We start from the raw sequence: 24,735 nt of genomic DNA on the forward strand, positions 1-24,735 counted from the left end.
GCTTTCGGCTTCTTGTTACTGGAACAGAGCGGGATCTCAATGTTTGAGTTCCTATAAATACTGTAGAGGGGGTGTGGTGTCTAGCCTCCAATGTTCTGGGCAGAGAGGAAGTTCCCAGGCTAGTGTGCCTTTTCTTCTTTTGTTCTTTAATTACTTGAGAGATACCTTGAGTGATTTCTTGAGTGATATCCTGAGTACCACTTAGGTGGGTCATTAGGTGTGGATTAGTTGCTAAAGTCTTTGTGTCTTGACCTCTTGAACTTTGTGAAGAGTTTTCTTTGTGAAGAAAAGGCACACTAGCCTGGGAACTTCCTCTCTGCCCAGAACATTGGAGGCTAGACACCACACCCCCTCTACAGTATTTATAGGAACTCAAACATTGAGATCCCGCTCTGTTCCAGTAACAAGAAGCCGAAAGCACCAGCCTGAAGATGACGAGTGAGACCTCGTCGAAACGTCGCCTAGACACCCCAACTTTTACACGGGAAGACACCCGAGGACACCAAAACCTGCATATATATATATATATATATATATATATATATATGAATAAACAAACAAACAAATGCAAAGCTCTCAGTTGTCACAGATGCATCTCAAGCATGTTTTCCAAAGACACCAGGTTTTATTCAGGCTACTTTAAACAAAGTCAGGAAAATCTAGTGCATGAAACTGCCTCAGGTAGTATTTCACTTCAAGCAGGAGTGTTTGTACCAGCTGCCACTGTGCCCCTGGGTCTCTGTGAAGTGGGAGCATTGCTTAACTTGAAAGCTTTTCTCTTTCCCCCACTCTCCTTAAATACATATTTCCTTTCATTTCAGAAACTGCCTTCTGGGCTCACATTTGCAGTGACAACGCTGTGCTCAGAGGGAATGTGTAGCAGCCGATCGTCTCTAGTAAGAGTTGGCAGATGGGAAGGAAGCAGTATTCTTTTGCTTGACAGAAAAGGGAGTTTAAGTAAAGGAAAACAGATAAATGGTGGGGTCTGGAGAGGGAGGAATCGAAGGCATCCTCTTTTCTAAATTTTCTGAGTTTGCTAGGCACGTGAGTAGCTGCCAGAACACAAGTGGGAGAACGCAATGAGATGAAGAAAAAGAAGCAGTTTAAAGCCCATATTTGATATGCATACAGATCTACATAATTTCAGCAAATGGAAAGCACACGTCCTCCATTTTGTTCACATGACAAATCTTCCCTTTGTCCTTTCAAGACTTAGAGGACACCTCTGCCAAAAGGTTAGACAGGAACTATCTCAAGAACAGAATAGCAACATGAAACTCACACATTTAAAGTACAGTACATTTCTGAACACACCCCCAGAATCATGGGAACTGTAGTTTTCCTCAAAGGGCTCTAGATATTCACATCCTTATCAAACTGCAGTTCCCAAAACTCAGTGAGTGGTGTGTGTGATTTGACTGTGCTTTAAATGTATAGTGCTTTAAAGAGGCATCGCAGGGGGTCGATGACCCTTGGGACCCCACCCAACTCTGCAATTCTATGACTCTTAAGTCAAGTGCCACCTAGTATGCTATTAGTTTTATTCATTTAACTTTTACTCAGGGTGGACCTATTGAAAGTAATTACCATAACTAATGAAGGTTCATTCATTTCAATGGGTGTAAAAGTGAGTACACTATTGTGAGCCTATCCATAGAGAAGAGAACCAGTGCAAAACTGACTGGATAGTACAGTGGCACCTCGGGTTACAGACGCTTCAGGTTACAGACGCTTCAGGTTACAGACTCCGCTAACCCAGAAATATTACCTCGGGTTAACACCTTTGCTTCAGGATGAGAACAGAAATCGTGCTCCGGCGGCGCGGCGGCAGCAGGAGGCCCCATTAGCTAAAGTGGTGTTTCAGGTTAAGAACAGTTGCAGGTTAAGAACTGACCTCCGGAACGAATTAAGTTCTTAACCCGAGGTACCACTGTACTGGTAATATCATGAACCACCCTGGCAGTTTTTCAATATTCAAAAAACAAATTGGGCCTTTATTTTTCAAAAAAAGAAGGCAGGGGTGAATATATGTTTAATTGAATTAAGCATTCAGTGCTTTAAAACATTGTACAGCAAGGTCCACAATCTTCCTGAGTGACAGGAACTGCAGCATTGTGAAGCTACAACACTCAGCAGCCTTAACAAAATACAGTTCTCAGGATTCTTGGTGCAGGGGGGGGGCATTAAAGTGATAGGAGTGCTTTAAGTGGATTTGAGCTGGACCTTCAGCAAAATGTTGCAGCATGGAATGCTCCTGTTCTGTGCTCCACACAACCATGCCTTTTCCCAGGACAATTGTCCTATCTCACCCCTCTAACAGTCAGCATTTTAACTGAGCATGCACAGTCCTCATTGCACTGGTTTGGATTTCTCACCACCACCCCTTTAAAGGCCCCCCCCATCTTTTGTACATCTGCAAATATTTGTGTTCCCCCAGTCCTGCTGATCTCTTCCTCTTGTGCATGAATCATGCCTGTTCAGCTACCTAAGGATTGGCGTTCAGAGAATTGAGTTCGCTGGTTGTTTATGATGGTCTTGTCAATATACCATGTGTACACTTCTTTCTCAAAGAATCAATCAGCAGCCTTTAATAACTGTTCTCTGAGTTGATAGTTTGTCTCCTGCGAGCTTAGTGGTATAATGTTAATATTTAACCTGAAAGATAATTTATGTATTCAATACCAGGACATTACCAATGTCAGAAGCACATAAACCTGTGCATTATCTTTCTCTACAATTATGTTGCCCAGTATATCTTCCTGAACTCCTTTGGGAGGAAGGGTGGTACTTACATTTAGCAAACAAATAAATTAGCCACATTTATCTGTACCATCTGAAATCTCAATGCATCTGTCTATATGTAGACCTTCCTTATGGAGGAAACTCCATTGCTGAGCAGAGTAGCTGCTCATCCTTTTCTATCATGACTAAGTTCATGAAACTGGCTGGATACAGAGGAGTGGTGAGAGGCATCAGCTGCGGAATCCCGAAGGGAAATCCCAAGGGAAGAAGGCTCAGAGCCAGGAGATTGGAGGTGGGACAAAGATAAGTGATCAGAGGAAGAAGAGGGAGCAGACTGGGAGGAGAAGGTGTTGGAAACTGAAGAGGTAACAGGGTTTAGTGAGCAGGAAGAGACTGTGGTAGAGAGCAGTGCAGAAGCAGAAGTGGAGGCTGGAGAGGAGCGGGGCTGAGAGGCACCAATGAGTCAGGCTGCTGAAGAAGCCAGGGAGTCTCCCGCTCCTGCTGCGACCAGCTCCCCTGCCCCCTGGTCTTCCAGAACCTGAAGAGGTATGAAGAGGGTGGAGCAAAGACAGACAAGATGAAGGAGCCTCCAACTGCTTGGGAAGGAACTGGGGAGGAGGAGACTTAGAGAACTGTGGAAAGGTGGTGTAATGGTTAAGAGCGGTAGACTCGTAATCTGGTGAACCGGGTTTGCGTCTCCGCTCTCCACATGCAGCTGCTGGGTAACCTTGGGCTAGTCACACTTCTCTGAAGTCTCTCAGCCCCACTCACCTCACAGAGTGTTTGTTGTGGGGGAGGAAGGGAAAGGAGAATGTTAGCCACTTTGAGACTCCTTAGGGTAGTGATAAAGCGGGATATCAAATCCAAACTACTACTCTTCTTCCTCCTCTTCTTCTTCTTCTTCTTCTTCTTCTTCTTCTTCTTCTTCTTCCTTGCAACTGCCTTAGTGGGGCAAGAACTATTGGGAAGAGTTGCTTCGTTCCCTAGCTGTTTTGTTTCTTTGAAGAAAGAGTTAACTTCACCGACACCTTGTGAATTATTTCTGACCAGCTCCCAGGCTTTCACCTTGACAATCTAGAACATAATGTATATCCACTTTAATGTTTGTTTGTTTGTTTGTTTGTTTGTTTGTTTGTTTGTTTTGTGAACCACTGGGAGAACTTCTTTATTAGGCAGGCACATAAGTAAAGTTTATTTATTTATTTTTGTTATATCCCACCATTTGTTTATATCCCACTTTTCCTCCAAGGAGCACAAGGTGGTGTACATGGCTCTCTCCCTCTCCATATTATCCTCACAACAATGCTGGGAAGTAGTTTAGGCTGGGAGATAGCAACTGGCCCAAGGATACCTAGTGAACAGCATGGCTGAGTGGGCATTTGAACCCTGGTCTCCCAGTTCCCAGTCTAGGACCCTAACCACTATATCACACTGGCTCCCTACAGATACATTAGAAAGGATGTAAGGCTGGAATCCTAATCATGTATACTCAGAAGTCCTATGGGATTCTGTGGTGCTTACACACAGGAAAGTGAGGCTCAGATTGCAGCCTTAGTAAATTAATAAGCAAATAGTTAAGGTGAGCCATTTTGGCTGTCATGTGAAGGGAATTATTTTTTTAATGCGAAAAAATAAAATTCAATCAGATTTTACTCTTTACATCTGATCAGAAACCCAATCATTTAGTAACATTCTAACATGCTCGTCCTGGGAGGCGTGCCATGCATCTGAGGGGGCATGGTGCGCATCCCGAGGGGCATGGCGCATGTCCCGGGGGGTGCCGCCGATCGGAGAGCAGCATTTTGTCCCGTCCCCCCTTTGGAATGGCACCTGTGGCAGACCACCTCCCCGCGCCCCGCCTTGGAACACCCCTGCATACTCAGAATCCAAAAAAATGGATTGAAAAATCCAGCCGTTGAAGAAAGGCTCTCTGCTCATGCCAGCATTCTCTTCTATATTTCATATGTTCTAAGGCAAGCATTCAAAATAAATGCTGGAGCTGAGCTCTGGCTCATATTAACCTCTGAATGCCGTCCATTTCAATCAGAAACATGCACATCTCTAGCAAATGCATCATGACTAAGAGATGCAAAGAAACTGAATCGTATTTGCATGTAAAGATAGGACTGTAATCTCATTTGCTGGTTCTGTTCTCCAGCACTATTAAGATAAAACGGCATAATCTCTGGCTCCACTTCTCCCTTCACTAGCCGCATCCATCTCTTTCTGAGCTATCCATAAATTAATTCTCTTCTGACTCCTTCTTTTCTTTATTGCAACAATGAAATCATGCACACATGTGTCATGCCTCCAGACAGCCAGAATATGAATTTAAAAAACCAATAGATGGCTCTTCATCAAAACCATTGCACAGACAGGCTAGAAAGGCATCAGCTTTGTATTAGACAACTTGTAGGGGCTCTATTTTCAAGGATACTGCTTTACAACAGAAGACTAGGCCATAGATTAATCTATGGGTATATTAGCACTACAGATTTAAAACAGTTTAATATAGTAATATATAGGAAGCATGCTCATTCCATTGGTCATGTAGCTTAGTATGCTCAACACTGACTGACTGGGAGAGGCTCTCCATTGTTTCAGGCAGGAGGAGTTGAATCTGGAAACTTCTGCAAGCAAAGAATGAGCCTTCCTACTGATTACAGATAGGTAGCCGTGTTGGTCTGCCATAGTCAAAACAAAAAAAAATTCCTTCCAGTAGCACCTTAAAGACCAACTAAGTCAGTTCTTGGTATGAGCTTTCGTGTGCATGCACACTTCTTCAGATACATCTGAAGAATCTGAAGAAGTGTGCATGCACACGAAAGCTCATACCAAGAACTGACTTAGTTGGTCTTTAAGGTGCTACTGGAAGGAATTTCCTTCCTACTGAGCTATGGCCCTTTTGCTCTACTCTGCCTTCTCCTCAGGAAATATTATAAGTGGGGTAAAAAGGTAAAGGTAAAGGACCCCTGACAGTTAAGTCTAGTCACAAACGACTCTGGGTTTGTGGCGCTCATCTCACTTTACTGGCCGAGGGAGCCGGCATACAGCTCATGCGGCCAGCATGACTAAGCTGCTTCTGGCAAAACCAGAGCAGCGCACGGAAACGGCGTTTACCTTCCCGCCGCAGTGGTACCTATTTATCTACTTGCACTTTGACGTGCTTTCGAACTGCTAGGTTGGCAGGAGCAGGGACCAAGCAACGGGAGCTCACCCCGTCACGGGGATTCAAAGCACTGACCTTCTGATCGGCAAGCCAAAGGCTCAGTGGTTTACACCACAGTGCAAATGAGTGGGGCAGACATCACTAACAAACATTTTCAGAGATTTCAGTTTCATAAACATACATTTTGCATGTGAGTCAATTGATTTTTTTAAAGGGAGCTTGGATTAGGAAGTGGGTTCAATTATTTCTTCCAATAAAAGCCAGAAATTCATCACTGATGCATTCTTCCTGCTGGTGAAAGTCAGGCGGTTTGTTGTGTCTGGTACTGCTCAGTCTCCTACTTTGAATCAGCTCAGGAAAATTGTCACTTTTGGATGCATTGGAGAGATAAAATTAAGGAAAAGGACTGTGCAGCTCTCCCACAAGTGCTTCTCTCAATGGATTTTCTCTATAGTTATGTCCTACCCTAATGGAATTCAGAATTTGACCCTGGGAAGTGACAGTGATTACAGGCTGAATCCAGTGCCAAAGGGAGGGATTAGTCTTTCCCTTAGTATTTCAGACAGAGGGCCTGACTGATTGCTTTTCAAAGCTGAAAGATAACCAGCCCTAGTTCATTGTGTTTGGAAATTAAAATGGAAGGTTTGGGAGTGACTGATGAGTTACAAGCAGCCATTTTGCATTTGGAATGAATGGAAAAGGTGACCAGCAGATGACAGTAAAAGCTGATGTGTGAGGTAAACACAAATGTCAGAAAGAACATAAAATGATAATGTCTTTTGGGGAACTGTCCCAAATTTATCTATCTATCTGCCAATCTATTTATTTATCTATCTTTCATTCCATCCATCTATCCATGACAATAGATAAATTAAACATTGGGTATGGGGTATAAGTACAGTAGTACCTCGGGTTAAGTACTTAATTCGTTCCGGAGGTCCGTTCTTAACTTGAAACTGTTCTTAACCTGAAGCACCACTTTAGCTAATGGGGTCTCCTGCTGCTGCCACGCCGCCGGAGCATGATTTCTGTTCTCATCCTGAAGCAAAGTTCTTAACCTGAAGCACTATTTCTGGGTTAGCAGAGTCTGTAACCTGAAGCATATGTAACCTGAGATACAACTGTACTACTATATGCACTGATATTTTATGTAATATTGATCTGTGAAGAGTTTTTTTTTTTGTTTGTTCTCTTCTGGATTTTGTGATATATATATTTTTTAATGATAAATAAAATGTATTTATTTTTATTTTTAAAAATCCAATGGTTTCTCTGCAAGATGGCATTCGGCAGGCACTCTGGTACTACAAACCTGCTGAAGGTGCATTGGTGCAAGAAGTGAATGGACTCTTGGAGTGCTTCCACACTGTCACTGTTTTTTCAGGTGGGATTCAGTCACACCTGGCAAATTCAAGTTATTAATGTCAATTGGACGGCCCTGCACAACAAATCTGCTTCTCCAAAAGACTGGACATTTTGAGATAGGGAGACTAAAGGGGAAATGCACTGGAAAGTGTGAGGTAACACTTGCTGTGGTGCAACATCATTTAATCTCCCTGCAAACAAAACAGAATGAATACTCAATAAGCAGGTCACCTGGAAATGCCCAATCAGATTAAAGCACAGAAGTGTTGGTGATAGAGCCAGTAGTTGTTAAACAAAGAAAAGGAAGGGATGCAAAACAAGTTAGGGTAAATAGCTCCCTGTGAACATTTTTTTAGCTAATATTATATTTTCCAAAAGGAGTTCTGAGGATTTACAGACAGATTCTGATTGGTCTCATTTTAGGGTAGCTGGTGCACAATTTTCCAGCACTGCTGACAGGGCATTCAGGTTTCATCCATGACCGCCTGCTTCTCTCAGAGGGAGGGCTTCTTAAGGTGATCATGCGGCGTGTGAAATGTCACAAATCCAGGAGCTGTACCATTCAGCCAACTCCATAAAAACCTCCACAGTGCTGCAGCACAACTGTACTCAGGTTTAGGGTTTGAAGTGGAAGGGTTTAAACCAGGGGTGGGGAACCTGTGGCCCTCCAGGTGTTGCTGGGCTCCAGCTCCCATCTGCCCCAGCCAGCAATTCTGGTTTCAACTCTTCCTCTTACACTGCACTGTTCAAGCTGAGGGCTACAATTCTCCACCAGTTCTAACCATAACTTTAGGTCCCTGTGGGCCCCTAGCTTGTGCCCACCTATAAAAAATTCCATTTTTGACCCAAGGGTCTATTACACTTGGCTGCATGAATACCATTAACCTTATGAGACAATACCTCAGGAAAGCATCCTCATCCCCAAAGCACGGGGGGCGGGGTGTAGGCCTAAGAGACGCTTCTTTCCACAGTATACTGAATCCACCAGTGTTTGCCATGGTGTGGAGAGGGAAATTTCCTCACACATAATGGGCATGCCAATAGGGAGATGCATGTGATTGTTTTCTTATGCACAGCTGTCACAGGCTATTTGGGAAAGGATGCTTCCTCCTCCCTCAGGAAACAAGTGTCAGAACACTGGTAGACTCAGATTGCCGTGAGAAATGTGTATGAGATCAATACCAGTGAGGGTCAGGACTGCTGCTGATGGTGTTACAATGACTCATAACAGCATGGTGAACTGCAGATGGCAAGCGGCGCAGCACATTGGGGACTGTAATACCCATGGCTTGCATCACAAGTGACCTGTATTCAGGAAACATTACAGGTCCTCGCTCTTGTCTGTTTATATACATTATTCCTGGGAAGGGTTGAGCGAAAGGGTCTTTTCTTTAATTCTTTACTGGCGTTTATTACAACTGCCACTTTACTAGATGGGCTCCTGTGGTGGCAAATGGTACATCTACAAATTAAACATATTTATGTGCTCCAACGTAGTTTTATTTCTGATTTTTATGGGCATTAATTCATTCTCTGAAAACCAGCTGGAATGAGAAACAGGAATAAGGAGCTTCTTAATTTAGACTCAGGGCTGTTTTTCTTCTAATACTTAACGCATAATACTCAAAACAACAGCTTTATTATACACGCTACATTTCAAGAAGGCCTATGGAATCAAATAAAACATAAGCCGGGGGTGGAAGAGGAATGCCGTCTTAGAAGGGAAAAGACAGCTAAGCTTATGCTGCCAAGGCAGGAATTTGCAGTGGGTTCTACACTGCTGAGGCATAATGAAATGTATACTCTATTTAAAGTATGTGACTTCCCCTAAACTGTAGTTTGTTAAGGTGCAGGGAGCTGTAGCTCTGTGAGGGGGGGTAGGCTATGGTTCCCAATATTTTCTCCCATGTACTTTACATGTATGGTGTGTTCACAGCCTAAACAGTGCTGCAGATCAGTTGCCTAATCCCTGAAGGCAGATGTGCAACTGCAGGGTACTATATATGAACTGCAGGAAGCTGACACACTTGCTAATTCAGTAGGTTTGCCAGCCATTGCATTGCATTTCTGATTTTAAAACCTTTCTGCACTCTCCTGGAGTGCCACCACCAGTCAGTGTAGACAATACTAAATGGACCAGTTGTCTGACAGCTTTCTATGTTCCCATGTTCGGACCCTTGTGATATGTGGTCAGGCATCACAAGGATCATTGAGCTTTCTGACAAATAGGAATGCATGATGTGTTGGCATGTCTTAAATAGCATGCTAGAGTTTGTGACTTGCTATTCATAAGCAAATGAAACTTGTCGCCTAGCTATTGTTTTACACTACAACCTCCCTACACAAAGCATCTCCATGTATGAAAAATAAGCATTTACCATATTATGTGAATGGCAGGACAAATTTCTCTTCATATTTTGTGTACCATGTTCTGGCTTCGTGCTAGCAATGACCCTGAACTCTTCCATCAAACAGCCAATGCATTACAGCAGCTGCTCAATCTATAGATTTGTCGGTTTTCAAACATCAAGGTTTGGCACAGGTGGCTTTTATTCCTTAGTAAATAGGGAAGGTGGGAAGAAAAGAACCATGTGGGGAGGTGTTTGGGGGTACGTTCAAAAAAATAGAACAAATAAATGTCTCCATAAAGAGCACCGAGTGCTTAACAATGAAAACTATTCCAAATAAACAAATGGAGTTCACTATCCAAAAAGGGACTCATGCAGCCAGAGTTTTCATACCTCATCATTCATAAGAGCCAACACTTTAATTAATGTGGCAGCAGTCAACAAAGCCTTATGCAGAATAGCACAGACAGAAGATCAGGCATAATCCTACATGGACTTTGCTTTCAGTTTATAGATTTTTTTCACCCCACTAAATGACTAGCTTAGAGCATGTCCTCTAGCACCACCTAGCAGACTGACTGAAAAAGTTACGCCAGTCTGAACAAAAATCAGTACAGTACCGTTAAGAAGCACTGTTAGATTTAACATATCACAGTTTGCTTATGTACATCTATGGTACAGCTGCATTTGGAAGACTGTGCATAGTTTATTTATTTCATTTCAGTGATTACCTCACTTTCCCATCCAAATGGAAGTCCAAAGCAGCTGGCAACAGCAAATAATATCAAACTGCAATCCAACAGCATGAAATAACCTATAAAGTTTAAAATCAGTACCTATGTTTTTATCAGCCCATCTAAAAAGAGAACTTAAAAAAAAGTGATACTGCTGGGGGTTGTATCAAAAACTCAGGACAGAACTTTGATACATGTTTGGAGGTAAACTGAGAGTGTTGTGTTTAAGGTGTTAACTATGAAATTACATTATTGTATCAATACACACTGTGTGGAAGCAAAAAAAAAAAGGATTTGTGACACAAAGCAAACACAAAGCTTTAGTAATAACTTAAGAAGCAATCTGAAAGTTAACATAGCATGGAACATAGTGGCCAAGTAATCTCTCCAAAGGGTGCCATACTTAGCAAACCATCTATAGCTGGAAATACAACAATACATTAATTTTTTATTTGCAAATTTAACTAAGTGAGGGAGGGGAAATATTAAGGGACTATAATTAAGGGACTATAAGGGACCCTTTTTGAAAGAAAAATAAATAATATATGAAAAATTTCTTAAAATCCACCAACGGCTCATATTAAGGATACAATAACCACCACCAATACATCCATCCGAATTTAAACATTGATACAGTGTGAACTTAATTTGTTCTGGAGGTCCGTTCTTAACCTGAAACTGTTCTTAACCTGAGGTACCACTTCAGCTAATGAGGCCTCCCGCTGCCGCCGCGCGATTTCTGTTCTCATCCTGAAGCAAAGTTCTTAAACCCGAGGTACTATTTCTGGGTTAGCTGAGTCTGTAACCTGAAGAGTCTGTAACCCGAGGCACCACTCTACATGGGGAGTCAATATGATGCCCTACAGATGTTTTTGCACTCCAACTCCCATCAGCCCCAGCCAGCATGGTAAATGGTAAGGGATGATGGGAGTTGCAGGCCAACAATAGCAGGTGGCTACCACATTAGCTACTTCTGGTTTAATATAAGCCCTCCAGTTGTTTATATGGGTATCCACATGAAACAGATGTCTATGAGTATGTTCCAATATAGCCAGGATGGCATTGTGTCATAGATGGCATCAAGGCATTGTGTCATAGACAATGGGTGTTTATCCTTTCAGGCTCAAAGTGCAAGTCTCGTAATGACCATAAAAGGCTAGCATGATCCACGTTAGAGAAATCATAAACTCTATCACAGAAGAGAGGACGAGATGGTTGGGCAGTGTTCTCGAAGCTACGAACATGAGTTTGACCAAGCTGTGGGAGGCAGAGGAAGACATGAGTGCCTGGCGTGCTCTGGTCCATAGGGGTCACAAAGAGTCAGACACGACAAATCACAGAAGAGTGCATACAATTTGTAAACAATTTAATATATATTTATTGTAAAAGAAGATCTACAAAAGAGTGGGTGAGAGAGGGGTGGGTATATTTTGCTGCTCTTCTGCTGTGTGTATCACACCAACAGGTTTTTTGTTTCATTTTCACGGCTAATATTATACAACGGAAGTTTGCAAATCAGTGTAGCTTTCCCAGAAATTAGCCCGCTTCATAGCTCTCTCCAAAAACCGGTGCATTCCTGGGGAGGAAAGTTAGTTGTATTTTTATTTATTTATTTTTTTAGATATTTATTGAGATTTTACTTGTAACACACTCGGCCACATCATCATGGCAACAGAAGCACAAGCTCCAAGGAAATTGCATGGCCCAAGAAATAACAAGCGTGCATTTGTTGTGCAAAAGAAAAGGGGGGGAAAAGCCCCCAACAACGACCCTCTTGACTGCGATTAAGGGAACGTAATTGCGATTATTTTGCGAGGCGAGCAGCCTTTATCACCCCTGCCTACCCGCCACACACATATACACACTTCCTTTTAAAAACCTTAACCCCCTAACAAGGCGGTGCATCAAAGCAGAAGGGCTTGAGAGAGGCGGGGGCCCCTTCTCGCAGAATGCCTCTCCTGTGAGAAATCTCTCCCAGCCCTGCCATGATCAATGGCTGCTCTGTTCCTCCGAGGCTCCTGGCGGGCTGCGCAGCTGTCCGCGGTAGTAGGCGAGGGCAGCAGGCATGGCAAGCCAGCTCGGCAGCTGCCCCGTCTGCGCCTTTCCTCCGCGCCTCTGGGGCGGCAGGGCGAAGCCAAACGCTACCTATATGCCTGCAGCTTGGCAGAAACGAGAGGGGTCGGGGGGGGGGGCTATGAGTCAGGCAGGCCCTCCTCTCCAAGAGCTGCAGGGAGGAGATAAGCGGCGCAGCCCTGCTCGCAAAGAAGGAGCTGGCTCGTGGGTAACTGGCCCGAGCAACGCACCCTTCCAAAGGAAGGGCGGCCTCCAATGATTTGCACATATATATTACTTCGAGGGCACCCCCTTTCTTTTCTCCCCCCCCCCGTTTCATTTCATGTGTTTACATTTCAGTTTGCATTTGCAAACTCCCCCTATTTGCATTTCAGCTTTGCTCAATAAACCTCTTCGTGTTGGCTGCCTTTTGGGATATATTATATGCGTCTTCCTCCCCGCTCCATCCTCCTGGACAGGAAAACGGGCTAAGGCACAATCGAGAACCACAAGAAGAAGACACGGGAAAGGTCCAATTATAGCCCGGCGGTGGGGGGGGGGGGGCTCCAATTCCTTTTGCAACAGCAGGGGTTCCTCGTCGCCAAGGCAACCCGGAACTCCCGCCGGCTATTTTCTGTCGCTAAGCTTGAGCACGCCGCTTTCTCAGCAGCTGACTTTCTTTACGGCACCCACGTGCGTTTTCCCTTTCCGGTATATTAATTCAAGCTGCTGCTGCTGTGGGTGGAGTGTGGGTAGGTAGAAATGAGTTGGGATTTAACACCGCGTTGCTAAAGGAGGTATTGGCCCTTTCTGCTGGTAGGAGATCAGGTCCTTAGCGCGTGCCCATTTCCAGTGCTTAAAAACGGTAGGGGAGCGTTGTAGTTTTTTGATGCCTTTATTCGCGTTTAATTGTGTTTCAGAATTGCCTCTGTAAATGGAAGGGGTACAAAACGGAACGAAGCATGGATACAAGCAGTTGAAGTTAGATGCAAAATTAGTTAAAATTAGAGGGGTTCTTTCAGCCCCCCCCCCCAGCTAAATTCTGCGAACTGCAATTAGTATAGGTTGACTTGTTATCTTGTTGCATGACCTATTTTGGCAAATTAGTGTTTAGGGTGGCATCTGTTTTATGCTATGTCTGGTACGCTATAAAAAGCATGATATTTATAGTTACACTGCAAGGACATAATACTGGCCTTGTAGGCAAGGCTTTTTTTCAGCTGGAACTCACCAGAACTCAGTTCCGGCACCTTTCAGATGGGCACCATTGCCATTTTAAGAGAACAAGGGAAGTATTAATGACAAGTTCCAGCACCTCTTTTTCTAGAAAAAAAATAGCACTGCTTGTAAGCATGTATTATTGTTACTTAGGTTGCTTCCAGATGACCAGTCGTGGGCATTCAAAATGATTTGTTTGCAGGAGGTTTCCACAGTGTCACATTATTCCAACTTCCTGTCACTTCCCTTATTGCAAAGAGTCTGAGTGGGGTGGGGTAGGGTAGTGAGTAGTGCAATAGTGCCAGATTGACAAACACTGTAACCCAAATTTGTATGTGATTGAATCCCACCCCCCACAAAAAGGAGCAGTCCAGAAGCACCCTTAACATATTATGCATATGTCATAGCTGTCTCTCTGTCATTTTTATCTTCATAAGAACCCTGCATGTAGATTAGGCTGAGATATAATCACTAACCCAAAGTAAACCAGTGAGCTGAATAGAGATTTGAACCTGGGTCTCGCAAGTCCTAGCTTGATATCCACTCTCTTTATATCTACTGCCTGAGACTAACTAGCAACAAAGTATTTAGTTATATACACTACACCAGAACATCTGGGACCAAGAAGATAAATACTAATGCTGATTTTTGTGAGTACTCACATCCCTACCTGTGAAATGGGAACTCAGATTTCAGGACAAAAAGTTAACTTGGAAAATGTATTTAGCATCCAAACACTCGATTTTGTGTTCTGGGCTCCAGCTTTGCCCTGTGCACAATTTATTGGACAAGTTTTATTTCACCTTTACCACCTTTAAAATGGCTTTTCGGTTTGCAGCAGAAAATTCTGGGATCAAAGGAGTGGTTTCGAACACAAACTCTGCCTTGTACTCAGCTTCCTGAGCAAGTTACTCTGTCCTTTCTGATTAGCCAGGCTCCCACTGCCACCATTTTGTGATTAACCAGTCATGGTCCGTCCCCCCCCAAAGATTCCTGGGAACTGTCTGAGTGTTGTTAGGAGACCCCATTCCCCTCACAATTCTCAGAGGCATTGACTGTTAAACCACTCGGGGAACTGTAGCTCTGTGAGGGGAATAGGGGTGTGCTAACAACTCTTAGCTCCCCTAAGAAACTATACTTCCCAGCACTATTTGGGAGGGAAAAGCCAAGACCATTTAAAGTGGCATGATACTGTTTTAAATGTATAGCGTAGATGGAGCTTATGTGTAAGTATGCTAATTCATCACTTGCCTTGAAATTGAACAGGCTAGCAGCTGAATATGGCAGTTCGGTTCCTTTGGAAGACAGTGGCCATGGTGGAGAGGCACAGGACTGGTTTCCTGGCAGTTTCCTGTGCTGGACTCTTTGGTGCTAACCTGACTTTTCACATTTTTCCTGGGGAGACATTCAGACCATTGTATCAGGCTTGGGCCAAGGGGAAACCAATGGAGCTCTCAGGAAAATTACAGATCCTGTTCCATGACATCATCAGCAACGTCGGAATAAAAGCAGCAAATCGTTACCAAGCCTTTGTGGCCTACAGCTTCCACCCGGTGAGTGCTGGGCTTCCATGGTTGCCTGCAGGCTGTGTCGTGGGCATTCCTGCCCATTTCAGTGGTGCAGCCAGTGATGATAACAGGACTGCCAGCCACGTTGTCATGATTGAAGGCAAAGAAGTGGACTGGGACAGCACAGAAGGCCTGGCCTTGAAGGAAGCCCTGACCCTTTCTCCGGAGGCTCAGAAGTTTGCCATTGCAAGAGAGCTCATGTACTTGCAAAGCAACGGACCCTTCATATGTGCTGCTGTTGCCCCCGTTTGTTTAGCTGGGACTTGGATTTCTGGGGTAGCCATAAAGCAGCTCCTGGGCTTGTATTCGGGTCCAGTGCTCTTACGAGGCCTTTACAACGTGGCTGTAATGGCGATTGGATTTGTGGGCTATTGTCTCTCGTACGACGCTGTAAGTCAGGCAATGGATTACAGGACAGACAGAAACACAGCCACCATTTCCACCAGCTTTGCTAGAGGTGGAGTGGAGTTCTATAATAAAATTCTGTCCCAGAACAAGATTTTCCGCACACTCATGGGCAAGCGAGGAGAGCGGATATATGCCCCAAGTGGCAATCTTTTCCCAAGATACTGGTTCAGATTAAAGCACGCATCTTACACTTCCAGAAGAGACTTGATTATCAATATTTTAAGCATGCCCCAGGCATAGGAGTAGAGGCACTGTTGAATTTTGAGCTTGTAGATTATATATTCTCTTTGGAACACTGCAGTCTGGTTTCACTTTTCATATGATTTCATTAGCATTTCCATTATTATTATTTGGGGGGCGGGGAGGAGAAAGGGCTTGATTTTATTTTTCCTCCCTGTCCTGGATGCACTGGTTGTCTTTAAAAATGAAATCCTCACTTCAAAGGTTCTGTGTCCTACATGCCTCTAAATTCCTTCTTAAAACTCTGAGGGAGTGTTACTTGCCAAGCACAGAGCTGGAAGAGCTAGCATTTTCTTTATTTTGCATATTATTTTAAATGAACATAAAATGCAGAGGGCAGCATGATGTGCTTTTGTTAATGTAAAGTGTGGGTGGTGTGCAGAGCTGTGGGCAGGTGCAGAACTGCCATGTAACTTGGTGTCTTTAGGAACATCTAAAGAAAAGATGGAGGAAGCAAGTTTCTAGTCCTCATGGATTATGGAGGAAAGTTTAGCTAAATATTGAATCCATGTGTTGAGAACGCTGGAACTTTCAGCAGAGCCTATGAGGCTACTGGTGCCCTGTATGGTTCCATGTTATTCCCCAGTGTAAATCTGCAACTAGTGTAAATGCTGTTCCCCCATTCTGATTCCTTAATGCCAATTGTTATCCTAACCACAATCTTAACATTAACAGCCAGATGCACTGACCCATTGCACTGTTAGGATCGTCCTACTCTCATGTAGGGCCCTGGCAGAGACACATGCCCGACTGGCGTGTTCTCTCCCTCCTGGTCGGTTGTTCAGGAGCTTCAAAAGCTTTCTTCAGCCCAAACATCACAGCAACTGATACCAAGAAGCATCAGCACACTTAGGGATCCGCAGGCTATTCGCAGTTTGCGTAACAAAACTCGGTAGCTCAGCATTTTGGCTAATCTACATTTATTTACATATAATACACTCTGAGCATTCTGACTTAGTTCCTTCCTCTTTCTCATCAGACACCAGAGAGAAAGAACAAAGGACAACAGTCCCACTTTCCGGAACACAGTAATACCAAAACATCCTGTCTCCGTCACTTCCCACTCTGTGGAATGAAAACATACACAATCATGTGATAGACAACAATCCCATGACTGCAAACACAGAGCAGGAATCCTAACATGCATCACTGGAGGCTTGAAAATGTATACACAAATGTGTCCAACACTGCTTGAAATGACTTGGACATTTTAAATATCAAATTTCCATGCATTCCAATCATTGAGTTGTAAAGGACCCTGAGGATCATCTAGTCGAAGCCCCTGCAATGCAGAAATATGTAGCTGTCCTTTATGGGGATCAAATCTGCAACCTTGGGGTCGTCAGCACCATGCTCTTACCAACTGAACTAACCAGGTAGGTGTGTATAGTGCTGAGTGCACAGCTCCCACTACTGTGAGTATGAGGTCCTGCTGAGCCTCTTAGAGAAGTATACAGTGGCCTGCTTCCCAAGACCCTACTGTTCTGTTTCTCCAAGATCACGGTTGGGCAGGCCATGTGGCGGCTTGAATGAGTCCTTAAGGGATGCCCTCTCGTGGATGCAGGAGGAAATGGATCACGCCCAAAATCTTGCAAGAGTTGTGTGTGGTTCAGCAGAAATAATACGTCTGGGGTTTCAAAGGCAGAATTGATGTGCTTTGGCATTTTTGTAAAAAAGAAAAGTAAATAAAAGCTCAACAACTTTCAGGGTGTCCTGGTTTTTACTTTTTTGAAATACGGCAACCCTAGCTGTCCTTAACTGGCATAATGACAGTGATTGGTCCATACTTTACTTGGCTTTTCCTGTGAGTCTTTGATTGGCCTGAGAATAAAATTAAGGGTTGTGGTTTTTTGTTCTTAAAAAAAGACACCTCTCTGTTGCGGCTGAAAAACTATTTTAATAAAGAACTGGAAGACTTCACAGTGTTGCAATCAGTGAAAAAGTTATACAGGAATATTGGCTTGCAATTCTGTCAGAAATACAGTACATTCCCATGTCACTGAGAGGTAGCAAAAGAAACCACTATTAATTTATTTATATAGAAAGGAATGGAAGCAAAGGAATTTGCAGTTTTGTTGCACCCCCTGCATCCCATTACAGCAGTTCGCGACATGAGAGGCTGAGTGCATTTCTACACCCTGCTGCAATACATGTGGATGGGCTTCAGCATTATAACTGAGCTCCTGCAATTCTCATCGCATAATGTGCCCCAGTGAAGCCCACCTTTGCGGTTGAGCTGTGCATCAAAGCAGGAGTCGTACCACCAGCCCCCACCATGGACGTCTGCACAGTTTTGTTTGGTAGATCTGTCATTGTCCTTGTCTTTACAAGAGAACCTCATGTTGTCGTGCATGTTTTTGGCCTTGGAAGAAGTGAGAGAGTCCCCTGCATTACCCTCGTAGGTCCCTAACTTGAGCATATATTCATCGTTCTCATTTCTCAGGACAAAGCTATCGTATTCTGCGTATCTATGGTGTCCACCTGCATCTACTAAATTTATTCTGACTTTGTACCATTTCTGCTGGCTTATTAAGGAAATGTACTCGGTGCCCAACCAGTGATCTCCCACCAAGTTACCAAACCCATATTTATAAGTTGTCCAGGTCTCTGACCAGGTGAGTTCAGTGTTGTACGTGTTGTGTTGGATAACTGTCCACCCATTGCATCCATCCATGTGGCACCAGGCTACGAGCTTGATGGCATTCTCGGGACGTAATATATAGAGGCCGCTCTCTGTGTGGCCTGCCTGGAACATTTCGTCACAGTCCCGCATGTAAGGGATCGCTAGGGAACAAAAGATTGATTGGATGGTGAGTTTCAACACACAGCCAAGTTCTCTGCAGCATCCTTGTAGAAATGTGTGCAAGCCTTGTGAGTTTGAATTCCTAGTCAAACAAACATCTGATATGTTTTATCGCCCTCATAAAGGTAAAGGTAAAGGGACCCCTGACCATTAAGTCCAGTCGTGACTGGCTCTGGGGTTGTGCGCTCATCTCGCTCTATAGGCCAAGGGAGCCAGCATTTGTCCGCAGACAGCTTCCGGGTCATGTGGCCAGCATGACTAAGCCACTTCTGGCGAACCAGAGCAGCGCACGGAAACGCCGTTTACCTTCCCACCAGAGCGGCACTTTGACATGCTTTCGAACTGCTAGGTTGGCAGGAGCAGGGACTGAGCAATGGGAGCTCACCCGTCACAGGGATTTGAACCACCGACCTTCTCATCAGCAAGTCCTAGGCTCTGTGGTTTAACCCACAGCGCCACCCGCGTCCCGATCGCCCTCATAATAATTGCTAATCTGTGATAGATGGAAGTTATATAAAACATTGGGATTGGGATTAGTTTTTCTTGTCCAGTCCAGCAACGTGTTCTCACAGCAGCCAAGCAGGTGCCTTTTGGGAAATGTGCAAACGCCACCTGCCCACAAGGGCACTCTTCCCTCCTGTGGATTCCAGCAACCAGTATTATGAAGCATTACTGACAATGGAGGCAGAGCGTAGCTGTATGTTGTTGTTTTATATAGAAAATCAGCAGTATAAGAAAGCGTACTTGCAATAAAGGGTCTTAGTTATAAAGGGTTATGGGGAAAGAGTGAAGGGCGGTTGTGAGAATGAGGTAAGGCAGGGAGATTAGCAAACTGAGTTAGGCAGCAGAGGGTCTTGATGTGAGGTGAAGTGAAAACTCAGCCAGTGTGCGATTGAGTTGCCAAAACTGCCAGCGAAGCAGCAGCTATTACTCATCTGCATTTATTCATGTATCTAAAAATGTGACAAATCCCATTGTTCGCTGCCTGTTATAGCAGCAAAAACCAATGAACTAAATGCACACAGCGTTTTCTATCTGTCGTGAGAAGGGCAAATCATTAAGGCTGATGGTATAAGGATGCCTTTAATGACTCTCTAGTGCTGGATTTCCAGAGAAGCATTCCTTCGCATGGGCCCGATGCCTCCTGCCAACATGCATTCTTATCATCTGTCGGAGTGGCTCACCGGTGGGAATGGCAAAGCTGTTCTCGTGCTTCCTTCGCATCTCTTCTTACTATGCTGTGCAAATCACCTCCACTCTCTACTGACTTGTGCCGCTTAGGCCATTCTAACAAGGCTCAAGCTTCCCTCCTGCAGCTAACTTGGCCTCCTAAATACAAGCTCTTGAAATCCATGCTGCACCTTCAGAAGATCTCTTTGGCAGGGGTACTCGCTACTCACTTCAATGGCGCACCTAATTTTCCAGAAACTCCATGACAGGAACAAAGGGCACTTTGAACACTCTTTAACAAAGTGTGGTACCAGCTCGTTAGGACTGAGCCGTATTTGCTAAGCAAGCCTCAGTTTCATTCAGATTTACACTATTGCATGTGATCGACATTTTCAGAAACAACATCTCGTGAATTGCCTCACTCTGCATTTAAAGACAAGGGGAGAAATGCAAATGTCACACAAAGACAACCATTCCAACAGGGTGAGCATAGAATGACCCCCCCCCCGTTTTCTCCCTCTGCATGCTGATTTCCAGGGGGGTTCTTCTGATCTGCCCCACAGCCAATTTCAGGGGGTGCAAAGGGAAAGAGGGGAAGGACCACAACAAAGACCTGTTGTGTAAGTGAAAGCTTCCGCTGATCGGATTCAGTTGAATGCCACCCATAAACATTGTGAAGAAATCTGTAGTATGTGAGGTAGGTGTGTGTGTGTGTGTGAGAGAGAGAGAGAGAGAGAGAGAGAGAGAAGGAAAAACCTAACATGGACACTCAATGTCCATAAATTAAGCAAATAATAACAATGTTCATAGCTTCTCTCAGTGAGCATATATTTGTAACAGTATTCCAGCACCATGTCTGAGACTATCTCGGCCAGGGAAGCTGCTGGGCAGTGGGGTGGGTGTAGCACCAACCAGATCCCTGTTCTGCTTCTTTGGCCCATCTCCTGTAATCCCAGATCATTCACCAGACTAGCAGGTGTAGGATTGGTGGGAGTTGTAGCCCAAACTATCTGGAGGGCACCAGGTTGAGGAAGGCTGTCATAATCCGACAATTCTCCCTCTGCCTCTACTCCTAACTACATGAGAGGCTATTCGATGGTGCCTTATTTTAATCATAATAGCTTTGGAATGCTTTTTCATCCACTCACAAAGCCAGAGACCTATATAAATATTTTAAAACAAGAATAGAGGAAGAATTCTTCTTTAGAAAGCGTAGTTTGTAACCTCATAATTCTTGATCTTCAGTGACACGAACCTCTCTGTGATGATGTTATAAAACGCGTTATATAATTCTCAGTGGATACCAACAAAGTATGGAGTATTTTATACAGTGAAGCTGCTGAAATCTGAGTGTACCTTTAAAGTGTGCCTTATAACTCCTTGTTAATGAAGGTCAACAATTTTATCCATTTAAAACATTGCCACACATTCTAATATTTGGACATTAGTTAGATACTCAGGAGTTAGCAAGGAAATGTTATCGAAAAATGGAAGACCAATAATCCAATAGGTTATTTAAATGTTTCTTCAGATATTGTATTTTCAAGTGGCTCAGAAAACTTGAATTCAAGCAACATCATTTGGAAACTAAGAATAAAATTAAGGGGAAAAACCCAAACTGAAATTTAAACACAGCATCTTGAAAATAATTATTGGAAGACCTGCTTTTGATGGGGGCATGGAAAACACTTTTGTGAGGATGAATCCAACAGAACTGAGACTGGGTGTTCAAAGTCATCCCCGTATTCAGTCTACATTCACTGGAATTCACCAGTTTAGAAAGGAGGAAGAAATAAATCTAATAGAGTTATTATGGGGAAAGAATTATCTCTCATGTTAGCCAGTCAGTGAAATATTTAGAACATGATGAAAATGTGCCCGTCCAAATGTTGCTGGACTCCAGGTCTCATCAGCCAAAGCCAGCCTGGCCAACGGTCACGAATGATAGGAGCTGGAGTCTAATAACATCTGAAGGTCCACAAATTACCTGCTTTTGCTTTCCAGAATCCTAATTATATCAGAAATGAGTGATTTTCTTGTCTGTTCTCTCCATAGATGCTAGAGTTCAGAATGCTGGAGTTGTTCTTAATCTTTTTTCTTTTTTAAAAAAGTTATTTTACATCTCAAACACATACTCCTAAATACTTAACAGCAACACATAGGCACAATAAACAATAGTGTGACTTCACAAATCATTAAACATAAATTACCTTTTCTTTGCACAATAATTCTCCAGTTCCGAATTTGAGTGACATTCTTGACCAAGTCTAGGTTGACAATTTCGCTGAGTTGTTTCCTCAGTTTTTCCTCATTCAGCGAGCTTGTCACAGGGATCAGAAAAAGAAGAGCAACTGTAGCCAGCAGGACATTGGGGGGATGCATTGTGCAGACAGATATCTGAAAGAGGCCACACGCAAATTAGTAATAGGCATGAGGCTCCAACACCTCAGATGTAACAGACTGCTTGACAAACTTACAGCACTTTTTGGAGCTAAATTCAAATGGAGAAAGTGCTGCGGCAGATTCCCCATTTATGTTTTATAAGTGCAGATAAGATCCTGGATGACTAAGCTTGTTACTAGTTAACTTTAGTATGCAATATTTGCCAGTGCCTCCGCCATAACAGCTGCTACACTCCTCAGTGCTGTTGACTTTGCTGCCTTTCCTAAATTGAAGTTTATTTGATTGTCCTTTGTAAAGTCAATATAACATGTTCCTCAGTAGCAGCAGGTGCATCTTTAAGAGGAGACATTCTCTAAGAATTAAATGATAACACGTTGGGTCTTTGTAATATTGGTGTGTGAGACAGAAAATCTTTTGCAGAGAAATGATAGGTTGCCAATGAGTATAAATTTGGATATGGGCATGGCTCAGTGCTAATAGGGGAAGGGATCAGGATTCTGTCTGACCAGATCCTGCAGAGATCTTTTTGGAAGAAGAGGTCACCTGGGAGTGGCCAATGACTGCTAGTCATATATAGCAACCTTCCATCACGTTATAGGAGAGGGATCTCCATCCACTCTGCTGAAAGAGCAGCAACTTTTGGCTCCTCTCTCTCTGAAAACTTTCCATTCCTTCTGTCATTACATAAACTGTGTAACTGAAAAAAGGTGCCTAGTTTGCTTGCTTTTCCTCCTCCCTCCCAATCATTTTTCCTTTTGTGTTGTGTCTTTTTGATTGTAAGGCTGAGCGCAAGGGGCTTCCTTATTGTTCACATTTGAAAGCCTCTGCAGGAACCTTTTTCAGCTGACGAGTGAGATAAAAATTGCTTCAGATAAAGTAGTAAGAATAATGGGTGCCAGTAGCCCAGTGGCTAAGATAGTTGCATAGCTCTTGGAATCTGACTCCTTCCACCTCTTTGAACAATAGACATCCCTAACATTTAATAAGCAATCCATCTGAAAAATAGAAACTCAAAGGATCCTTATACGTGCATGCTGTGTCTGTATCCCAGCCTGGATATTTTTTAGAGGGTTCTTTCAGATTTGTACTGTGTGTGTGAACATGCCAAACCTCCTGGACCACAACTCTCTGTTTGTGGCATACTTTGGGACTGGATTCTGTGTGTTGATCTACTTGAGACTGATGGATAGACTTTCCCGACAGATTCAGTGGCTGTGTCTTGAGCTTCTGCCTCAAGCGATCCAGTTGCACTTTAGAAAATCCATGCTCTTTTTTTTAGCTCTCTGTAGACCGTACTCTACTGGGTGAGCTATGATTGATTGATTGATTGATTGATTAAAAAGTAAAACAAAATACAGGTCAAGGAGCATCAAATGCAAGTGACTACTGACTTGCTTGTTCTGCACAATCAATATGCCAAAGCAATATGCCACCTGGGCGGGGAATGCCTGAGCTGCTCTCAGGAAATTCATTGTATGGGCCCCTCCAGACATCCTTTTTATTCTGCATTCATGATGACTTGTGCTCATCATGAGGGACTCAGGGTAGTTATATGGGATCCAGTTTTCAATACTGTTTATGCCTGCAAAGATTTTGGTGCAGACATAGAGCTTCCTTTCCAAACACTGCATGCCCCATAACTTCCTGCTCAGTTCGTGCAACTTTTTACACCATAAATGTTCTCTCTGTGTGTGTGTCCTGCTTTTGTTACAGGGAACCAGGCAGAGGGCCTTCTCGGTAGTGGCGCCCGCCCTGTGGAACGCCCTCCCATCAGATGTCAAAGCGATAAACATCTACCTGACATTCAGAAGACATCTGAAGGTTCAGGGAAGTTTTTAATATGTGACATTTTAGTGTATCTTTCATCTTTGTTGGAAGCCACCCAGAATGGCTGGGGAAACCCAGCCAGATGGGCGGGGTACAAATAATAAATTGTTATTATTATTTGTTGTGATATATAGCATAAAAGTGCTCTTTCAGATGGCAATAATGCAGTAGCATCATGGAAGCACCACAAAACAATTAACAGAGCAGAATGATGTGTGGATGGTGCAGTATAAATAAATCCACGACTATATTGTACCAGTGACATGTTGCAGAATGCATTTGCCAAAAAAAGCACCGGTCTGGAAGGGCCCTATGTAAATTCCTTGCTGTGATCTCTGATCCATTGGAAGTTTCAGTTCCCAGGTCTTGCCTCTCCATTGTTTCTTCTCTCCCCTGCTGTTCAGTGCCTCCTTATGGCTACATTTCAGACATAACGTTTTTACTTATGACATAAGAAGAATGGATTGGCACTGTTTCATTTGTAAAGCATCAGTCACATAGCCTAGGTCCAGATAGTTTAATTAAACATCTAATGTAGCTATTTCAAAATGCAGACCAAAACTTGTTAGAGCCGTTTTTGCAACACACACCTGAGAGGACTGGAAAAAGACAAGCACAACTTGTGCATCAGATAAGGCAAATGTAAAACCTGAGCTCAACACACACTCCCAAGAGGAACGCTGGTGCT

At 43.6% G+C, this 24,735-nt stretch overlaps 2 protein-coding genes across 3 annotated transcripts; one reads left to right on the plus strand and one right to left on the minus strand.

Moving 5' to 3' along the window:
- The first annotated feature begins 13,118 nt into the window (after positions 1-13,118).
- Positions 13,119-16,047, plus strand: TMEM177 (transmembrane protein 177). Of its 2 annotated transcripts, none has more exons than XM_083749881.1 (2): positions 13,119-13,162; positions 14,895-16,047. In XM_083749881.1, exon 2 carries the CDS (start codon positions 14,909-14,911, stop codon positions 15,842-15,844), a length of 936 nt encoding a protein of 311 aa, XP_083606007.1. In that variant the 5' UTR covers positions 13,119-13,162; positions 14,895-14,908; the 3' UTR covers positions 15,845-16,047. The 2 variants fall into 2 exon arrangements, with proteins under 2 accessions (XP_083606007.1, XP_083606006.1); XM_083749880.1 differs by having other exon boundaries at positions 13,150-13,207.
- Positions 16,048-17,721: 1,674 nt separating this feature from the next.
- Positions 17,722-22,360, minus strand: LOC310850330 (fibrinogen-like protein 1-like protein). The gene is made up of 3 exons (XM_083751720.1): positions 22,295-22,360; positions 22,028-22,214; positions 17,722-18,628 (listed from the first exon to the last, which is right to left on the minus strand). The coding sequence occupies exons 1-3, from the start codon at positions 22,346-22,348 to the stop codon at positions 17,976-17,978; spliced, it is 894 nt and encodes a 297-aa protein (XP_083607846.1). The 5' UTR covers positions 22,349-22,360; the 3' UTR covers positions 17,722-17,975.
- Positions 22,361-24,735: the final 2,375 nt, after the last annotated feature.

This window comes from Podarcis gaigeae (assembly GCF_964106915.1).
Source record: "Podarcis gaigeae genome assembly, chromosome: 1".
Lineage (NCBI taxonomy): Eukaryota > Metazoa > Chordata > Lepidosauria > Squamata > Lacertidae > Podarcis > Podarcis gaigeae.

What these genes read in the sequence shown, in the direction of transcription:
- TMEM177 (XM_083749881.1), top strand. Translation starts at nt 14,909, where the DNA reads ATGGCAGTTCGGTTCCTTTGGAAGACAGTGGCCATGGTGGAGAGGCAC.
- LOC310850330 (XM_083751720.1), bottom strand. Translation starts at nt 22,348, where the DNA reads ATGGGGAATCTGCCGCAGCACTTTCTCCATTTGAATTTAGCTCCAAAA. An exon ending in ATTTAGCTCCAAAAAGTGCT is followed by an intron (nt 22,215 to 22,294) that starts GTAAGTTTGTCA and finishes GGCCTCTTTCAG; the next exon opens with ATATCTGTCTGCACAATGCA. An exon ending in AATTATTGTGCAAAGAAAAG is followed by an intron (nt 18,629 to 22,027) that starts GTAATTTATGTT and finishes TTTGTTCCCTAG; the next exon opens with CGATCCCTTACATGCGGGAC.